Source organism: Kryptolebias marmoratus, linkage group LG22, assembly GCF_001649575.2.
Source record: "Kryptolebias marmoratus isolate JLee-2015 linkage group LG22, ASM164957v2, whole genome shotgun sequence".
In the NCBI taxonomy this organism is placed as follows: Eukaryota; Metazoa; Chordata; class Actinopteri; order Cyprinodontiformes; family Rivulidae; genus Kryptolebias; species Kryptolebias marmoratus.
This window is the reverse complement of record NC_051451.1, coordinates 24470115-24478928: the sequence shown is the minus strand read 5'-3', so window position 1 is coordinate 24478928 and position 8814 is coordinate 24470115. Positions and strand designations below refer to the sequence as shown.

Below are 8814 nucleotides of genomic sequence, written 5' to 3'. Positions count from 1 at the left end.
CGCCCCCCCGCCCCTCACTTCCAAGTGCAGTGTTGGGATAGCGAGGACACTAGAGAGGACAGTAATGACTAACTCTGTAAAGGTAATGATAAAGTACAGATGCTTTAGACTCCACTCTGGCTAGAGGCACTGGGGCTAAGAAAATTACACTCATTTGTGTGTGTGTGTGTGTGTGCTTGTGTGTGAGAACAAAAGGCAGGAAAAAAGAAAAAGAAAGAGGGCAAAAAGAACAACAAAGACCACTTCAGTCAGGCTGGAGACAAAGACAGACGTGATTAATTTCCCCTGCCAGATATTGTAGCAATCCAACATTGTGCGTATGTGTGTGTACCGCATTGTCTCTCTTCTTTCCACTTGTCTTCGAGTGTCTCTTGACCCGTCCTCTGCCAGCCCGCTTGTCTACCCATCTTGTCACCTTTGCCCACATTCCCCTCTTGTGTTTCTCCCACGCGGCCCTCAAACACATCCGACGCTGTCACTCCACTGTACTCCAGAAAGGAAGGAGCAGCAAACATGCATAGGAGTTGGTGAGAATACACCATGTAAGGTTGTCATTTGGAGTCTGAGTGTATGTGTGTTCACATGATTGTGCTCTCTGGAAAAGAATACCAAGGAGCCTGTGTTTGCTGTCTAGCTGTCTGCTGTCTGTCATTAGAGTAATAAAAGGCTTGCTGTGCTGCACAGCGAGGAGTTCTCGTCTTTAAGGCTCCTCTGTTTTGCACAAATTGCCAGCTGCTGAGCTCTGATGGATGTTTGTACACTGGCCCAAAAACACTAGATTCAACTCTAAACCCCTCAGCTTCATCGTTTAACTCGGGGAAGAAAAAAAAAGAAGTTCTCTCTGTTGTCCAAAAGTATTTTCTTTTAATTAAATGGTTCCTCCCTGCAGGCCTCAGAACCCAAACACAGTCCACACACAGTACGAAATCACAGTTCTCTCCTCCCTTTCTGTCTCCGTCTCAAACCGCCGTCTCCCTCTTTCCCCCGTTTGTGTCTCTGTGGCGCGTCTCGTCATGCCTGAAGAGTGACAGGCTGTGTTTTCAGCCCATGTTTGAACACCAAGCGATCAATGCCGGACAAAGGGAAGGAGCGAGGGTGAGGGGGCAACACAATTGGTTATTGACAGAGAATTCAGACTTTGAAAGAGTGGAGGCGACAGCTCGGTAAAGAGGAGAGGAGAGAATTGTGGGCAGCACAATCATTGCAGTTTATGTGCATTGTTAAGCATTACTTTGAGTTGCATTAACTTCTCCTGTTTTATTTGTTTGTGTTTACTTGTACCTACAGTACTGTGGATCTCTGAATGAGTGAGTGTAGGAGCGTGGGAGATGAAACTCTTTTGTGTGTGAGAATAAATGATCTCATACAAATTTGGTTTGGTTCTGTTTTATTACTGTGACATAAAACTCTACGTCTCATTTTCTTGTGACACTATTTGACAGGTGAAATTATATTTGGAAAAGACAAAATGAGTTACAAAGAAAGAATATTTTGAATGATCCCTTTTACAGAACTTCACACCAAATTTTAAAAAGTGCAAGGTGTTGTTTTTCAGTTTTATCACTTTAAATTAAATTAAATATGCCAAACATAAAAGTTCCCTGACTGCTCCTCTGAATTGATTTTGGAAGGAAAATTACTGATCGACACCTTTATTTCATTGTGTTACTGCATCAAACTGGGCCAAAGTGTCAAAGTGGTCTAATTTGTCATCACAGTTTTTGCTTCGAGTGGCGTTCACATTTCGCTTCACACTTCTTATGCTGTGTTGTGGTTCAGATTTAATTTGCTTTTTGTTTTAAATATGGTTGTGTGAGTTTCCTAAAGGTTAAGTTGCAGCAGGAACCAGTCTGCAAAGTCCCAGTATGGAAAATTAACTTTGATTTCCAACCAAGTTAACTGATTTTTAAGAGCTAAATTGCTCATTTTTGGCTTAAAAAATTAAAGTAGCATTCCTCGAAGGAATGAATATTGCCTGATGCTGTGCATGCCACAGTTTGAAACAAAAATATCAAGTGATAATGTTCATAGTATGTGTTGTAAATGACTCTCAGCTACTACCACAACTTGTTTTAGCTCAGTATCTGTAAAATTAACTGAGTTAGAGGCATTTTGGTGTTAGTTTGTGGTGGTAATCCTAAACTTTTCACTCTGTATGAATATATGTACTTATTTATAGAAAGTTATTTAAACTATTTTACATTTTTGATCCTCTCTTCCTTTGCTTTCTTTTCCTCTGTCTCACTCTCTATCCACAGTGCATTGTAATTGTTGTCACTTTTTGTCATAAAAATATATATTTAAAATCAAATAAGCCTCTGATTTTCAAGCTGTTTGTTAGGACACATTATTGTGGAGTCTTACTTTGCCTCATTTTTGCATCATACAGTTACAGTTACTTTCTTTCTACAGCTTTCCAACCAAAAAAAAAAAAAAAAAAACAAACACTTCATGACTCTAAATCTGCTCTAAATGTGAGCCTGGCTTTTGTTGCACTTTGTCTTGGGTCCAGGACAGAAGGGTGTGATGGTGAGAGCTCTGCAGCTCAGCTTTAAGTTGTGAGTTGAAGAACAAGTGCATGTGAGACCAAACTAAGACGAGCTGGATGAATGCAGGACAATGGGTTCGTTCATCTTGAATTAAGCCCCGGGAAGCCATCGCCCTCTCCATGTGTCCTGCAGCCACAGCCGAGCGGAGTCGTGAGCCGATCCGGTCTCTCCAGACAGAGACAGGATCTGTTTATGGGAACAGTGGGATCAGAATGGGAGCACGCTCTTCATATTAGAAGACAGCATCTGCCTTGTTAAGTAGTTTCTCTTGTTCCTCGGCAGTAGAATACCTGATCAGGCTTGGGTCTAATGCATTCTGAAAACAGAGCACTGCAAATTTGCCTGGTTTAAATCAGCTGTATTTGCTCACGCGCCTCTTTATCCACTGAGTGCAGCAAATGAGATTTAAGAAGTGTGAGGCTGCTGTGTGAGAAAAAGGCGCAGCTATTTTTTGTGTCCTTCTGTGAGTGTTTATGTCCACGTGTGGGGAAAAAGGCTGAGCCGAATATAACTGTAGCTTTTGGAAATCTCCTGACTGGAGCTGAAGCTGTCAGTCTCTTGCACTCTGCTCCAGTTTTCTCCTTAACACTTATTGAATTCAGATCATCTTTATAAGCAGAGGCAAGTTTTCTCCTGAAGGGTTTAGAATTTAATACCTGGATTTCACTGAAGGGAAAGTGATGGTAATAGCTCAACGAAAGACGAGATTAAAACGTCAAATACACTAAAAACCAGCATTTGCATGCCGAAGTTTTAATCTTAGATCTTATGCAATCTGTTAGCACTCAGAGTATGTGACGGGGAGGACTCTCAGCTATTACCACACCAAGTTTTAGCTCAATATCTGTAAAATAATAACAGAGTTACAGCCCTTCTTGTGTTTACTATAGTTGATTAGCTGTGGTGGCCATGTTGAATAGGGTTGACTGAGATGTACTTTTAATGATTATTTCCTGAAAGTTTCAATAAAATCCTAGCAGTGGTTCATGGGCTATTTTGCTGACAGATAGACAGTAGTGACTCCTAGAGTTACTGTCAAAGTTTTAATCAAATATTAGTTCCTCGTAAATAATAATGACTTTTGAAACTAAATTTGTGTTACACGGCAGCTTTAAATTAAATTAGAATAACCCCATGATGCTTTTCTTTCAGTTTTCCAGGTGTTCATACTGTTTTCTGCCTCCTGAACCCTCAAATCTCTGCAAGTTTAGCACATGTCAAAGTTATATACAGTATTCAATATTCTGTCAAGAAGTAGCCAATAACACCGCAGCGTCCACGTGCCGCAGTAAGGGGTATCTACCCATCTTTATTATGGTAAAAAAGTCTGCCTGAAGAGGTCAGAAATTCTGTGTCCTTCCTGGCAGGAGCAGCTAGGCAGGTTTGCCAGGAGAGATGTGTCACATCGGAAATGTCAGGGGATAATGTGCTATCAACGGGACCTATATGTGAAAGGTCAGCAGCTCTCCTCCTCAGCTGAGAAGGCCGGACCCTCCAAAGCAGGAGGCCTGCGTCGAACAGATTAGAGGCGATACGATGAGGCAAAAATGTCACTGTACTTCTCCACTTCTTCTGCACCCTGTCAACACCTTAAATGGCTTCTTAAAATACACCTCACACCCTGGAGCTGGATTGAGACACAGAAGAAGACCTGCTACACATTTACGCCCACCAAGTGGGCTAAGGTGGTATCTGGTGGTGTGCAATACTGCGAAAGTTGGTATTTATCCAATACCAAGTAAATTCAGGGCCATTATCACCAATATTGATCCGATACTTTAACTTATAAGGACAGCCTATACAGTTTCACATAAAGAGAAGTGCTTCATGTTTTATCATCAATATGTAAAATCTGAATATATTTTCATGACTATTTAACACCTTTTTTTGCTTTCCACTGTCAATTGTTTTTCTGTTTTCTGTTATGTTTTTTGCAGTCTTTCATACTTTGTGTTTTTTTGTTTCATATATCAAACCCTCCAGCTCAGTCAGGAGATGGGTTCTGACTTTTGTTTTATGTAACTTTCATATTTAACTTTATTGACTTATATTTTCCCCCTTGAAATATGTTGGGATCATTTTAATTCCTTGAAAAAAACTGAAATTGGCTACTTTTTTCCTTTTTGTTTGTCTTCTTGTGCTACATTTTTTAGCTTGTGTTCAGCTGCTTACAGCTTTCAACTAAATTTAACCTTGTAAATTAACTATCTGCAAACCCTGGACAGGTTTTAGACAAAGTTCCAAGCCAAAAAGAAAAAAAAAAAATATATATATATATATATATATAAAACTGCACCAAACCGACAAAAATAAATCATAAATGTGGAGGTGGCTGCCAAGTTGGGTACAATGTGGGTGGGGGTGTGCAACAAAATAAAATATTAATAATAATAATAATAATAAGTCCATGCATAATAATGCATGGGCAGGAATGCAGTTTTGTAAGCCATGCACACAAAAATAGGCTGTGATTGTCAAAATCTGGCTGTTAAAAATGCAGCCACACAGCTAACTGGTTGTTTGGATGTAAACACAGAATTCAGTAAGACTGCAGCAGAAAATCTGCCATTTTTCTTGCAATTTTTAAGACTCCAACTAATCGCAGCCCAGTGAGATACCTTCTTTATTGGACAGATTGGTTTGAATCCAGATTTAAGCTAAAAGAATGTAGCTTGCTGAACCTGTTTATTGTTTTTTTTTTTATCTATTAAACAGTTCTTATTGCATCTGTGTTTTTTGTTTCCAGAGACCACCGACTACAGCGATGCAGAGGTTCTCCCCGACTCTTTCCCGTCTGCACCGGCAGAACCGCTGCCAGAGTTCCTCCTGGAACCAGAGAACGGTTTCATCGTAAAGAACCGTCCGGTCCAGCTGCGCTGCCGGGCCTCGCCAGCCACACAGATCTACTTCAAATGTAACGGAGAATGGGTGAATCAGAACGATCACATCACCAGAGAGAGCCTGGATCAGATCACAGGTACACACACACACACAAAGTAATGTCACCTTGTATTTCACAGAGATAAACATCATACCTAATTACCAACATCATTTTCAACTATATAATCCATTAGGTCTTTTAGGATTTTATGTGCATGTTAACTGCTTTTGGCATGCAGCCAGTGCATAAATTAAGTGTGCTGTGAAAACTATGCTTCAGTGATCCCTCCTTCTCCCCCCTCCCTCCTTGGGATTTCACTGCATGCAGGTCTGGTGGTGCGAGAGGTGGAGATCTCCGTGTCCAGGACTCAGGTGGAGGAGCTGTTTGGGCTTGAGGACTACTGGTGTCAGTGTGTGGCCTGGAGCTCGGCTGGCACCACCAAGAGCAACCGCGCTTATGTTCGCATAGCCTGTCAGTATCAAAGCTGTGTGTGTGTGTGTGTGTGTGTGTGTGTGTGTGTGTGTGTGTGTGTGTGTGTGTGTGTGACAGAGAGAGGTTTAAAGGCAGTAGGAGACACTGGAAAAGAAAATGTTTTGACTTTTTAGCTTGCCACATGTGTCAGCTTAAGTATATATGCAAATACATTTTCAGTAGCTCTCCATCTTAGCCCCCCACGGTAATGTGTGGTGCAGGGTGATTGACACGTTGCATGTTTATGAGGGTACGAAGTGAAAAATGCCATATAGTGACAGAAGCTTTTTGCAGCTTTGCATATTATAAGTGTGTGTGTCACTGAGAAAGGCAACATGTCAGAATGCTGTTGCAGACCAGCCTTCCTCTAACTGCTGACACCTCTCGTGTCGCCCCCTGTAGACCTGAGGAAGAACTTTGAGCAGGAGCCTCTGGGGAGGGAGGTGCGGCTCGAGCAGGAGGTGCTGCTGCAGTGTCGGCCCCCGGAGGGCATGCCTGCTGCTGAGGTAGGTGACTCTCTCCTCTCTGCTCCTCTCTGCTGCTCGCCGTCCTCATCACCTGTTTTGACTCTTTTTGTCCCTTTTTCTGGTTTGTGTTGTTCATTCTGACAGGGCAACAAGTTGTTGAATTTTATTTATGTTTTATCATGTAAAGACTGCAAATATTCCAATCAGACACACAGATTTATTCAGAAACACCAGGATGGAAAAAGCCAGCCACTGACATTTTTACACCTTCTATAAAACTAACAAAAAAATTAAATACATCTGGGAATTAGGACTAAAATTCTTTGAATGAATACATATCACCTGTCGCCTTTCATGCCAAAGTTTCAGACTAAAATCATTTTATGTTGAAAAATGTAGTAGTTTTTATTGAACTTTGAAAATAATTTCATGCGATATTGCAAGATCTCATGCTCAGACTGTATGTTGTGAATAACTCTCAGCTACAACCACACCAAATTTAAGCACAATATCTGTAAAGTTGACTGTATTAAAGCTGGGTTGGTTTTCTAAGGTTGCTGGCTGTTGCAGCCATCTTGAACTGGATTGAGTTAAAACGTTATTAGTTGTGAAGGTATTTTCAGAGATTTCTTGAGGATTTCATGCAAACAAACACAGACACGTGGCAGGTGATAATGCTGTAAATTATCATCGTTTCATGTTTCAGCAGGGCTGCTCTGACTCTATAACAACACATTAAATGAGGTCATTTTTCTCCAAAAAAAGCAAAATCACCAAACAGCAGGGAAAACAAAATGATTCCTGAATGCAGATTTAAGAATGGTTTACCTAGCTGTAACAGTGTCTTTAAGTAGCTCAGTAACATGTAGTATGAAAGCGTATAAAGAAAAGAACAAAGGGCATAAAATTGGAACCTCAAAGTGATTTTGACATCCAGTAAAAACTGTGTAGCTGATGGTAGCTCGCCATGATTTGGTGGAAGTTGAGTTGCTTTTTTCTTTTGAAAGACTGATAAACTTTCATAAGTGTTTGATCACCAGTGTGCATTGTGACGCTTAAATCCCTTCAGGTTTATTGTGTTTACTGAAAGGCTCTTTGTGTGTGGTGCTGAGTCATGTTCATGCATAAACGCCTCCTAAATTATGTGAAAAAATATCTTCTAAAAACTATGAACGATAGAAAATGGGATTAATTTATAAGCTCCACAGTCGCTTCTCTTAATAAGTGCCTTGTTTATTGTTGGTCTAACTGCTGATTAATTACAACATTAATATTCCTGTTTGATCCTTTATTAGATTTTTTTTCTTTGTAATCAACTTCCCGATCTTAATTTCAACGGTGTGCAATTTTCTCCTCTTGCATCCTTGAAGGTGGACTGGCTGAAGAATGAGGACGTCATAAATCCGTCGCAGGACTCCAACTTCCTGATCACCATCGATCACGATCTGATCGTCAAACAGGCCAGACTCTCGGACACGGCTAACTACACGTGTGTGGCTCGGAACGTGGTGGCTAAAAGGCGGAGCAGCACGGCTACGCTTATCGTTTATGGTAAAACAAGCTGAACTTCTTCCACGTTTCCCTTCCTTCTCATGCTTCACACGCGAGACTAAAACCTCATCTCATCTGTGGTCGACGATAGTTTTGATTCAAAACTATGAAATGTTGTTTTTTTCCTGAGATGTTTGGGCGGTGGGCTCCTGGAATCATCCCTGTGTTCCTTGGTTTAGCAGCTCACAATGTCGAGTGATAATCTGATCATCTCAAAGCTGACATTTGAGCAGCTTTTTAAGCTTTTTTCTATTTTGAGGTAGAGTAACAGTCAGAAGTTTATATCCGCTCATAATGAACATGAATGTCGTAAAATTTTTAACTTTAAATTATTTATTTGAACCGTTTGTTTTTTTAGGGTGGAATGAATATACAACATACAACTTCAATGATAAAACAGGAATTTGGGTGCACAAGTTTGAATTTATTGTAGGTTTTCTTTTAATCCACACAGGTTCGAAATTATACATAATACCCCCCCCCCCAATCAGAAAGCGGTTCTGATGTGTGTTTGGGTTTATTGTCCTGTTAGAACAGCCAGCTGTGTCCCAGTTTTAACTGTCTAGCTGTTGATTTAAGGTAAAGTTGAAGCAGCCACTCTCTGCAATCCACCAGTACCACAGCCTGATGCTACCACCACCATGCTTGACAGTTTAAAAGGTTTAAAAGCTTCACTTTATCAGGTTGGATGGGGGATTTGGACCCAGAACGCAGACTTACACAAAGAGCTCAAGAATAAACTGATTTATTAACAAAAACAAAAGGCTGACATGGCAGCAAAACTAAGTTGAACTCGGGAGTAGATCCAAACAGTGCATAACTGCAACAATGGAAAGCAAAGAACCAGAATATATAGACTAGGACTGATGAGGAATTGGACACAGGTGACTAATTG

At 40.7% G+C, this 8814-nt stretch overlaps 1 protein-coding gene across 4 annotated transcripts in view; it reads left to right on the top strand.

Annotated features, from left to right (window-relative positions):
- unc5b (unc-5 netrin receptor B) overlaps nt 1–8814 on the top strand; it is a 67588-nt gene that overhangs the window by 40870 nt on the left and 17904 nt on the right. For all 4 annotated transcript variants that reach the window (XM_025005193.2, XM_037973712.1, XM_037973711.1 and 1 more), the window contains 4 exons: nt 5296–5526; nt 5758–5901; nt 6304–6407; nt 7739–7919. In XM_025005193.2, the coding sequence (XP_024860961.1) occupies nt 5296–5526; nt 5758–5901; nt 6304–6407; nt 7739–7919 (660 nt within the window). The remainder of the gene's footprint in view (nt 1–5295; nt 5527–5757; nt 5902–6303; nt 6408–7738; nt 7920–8814) is intronic.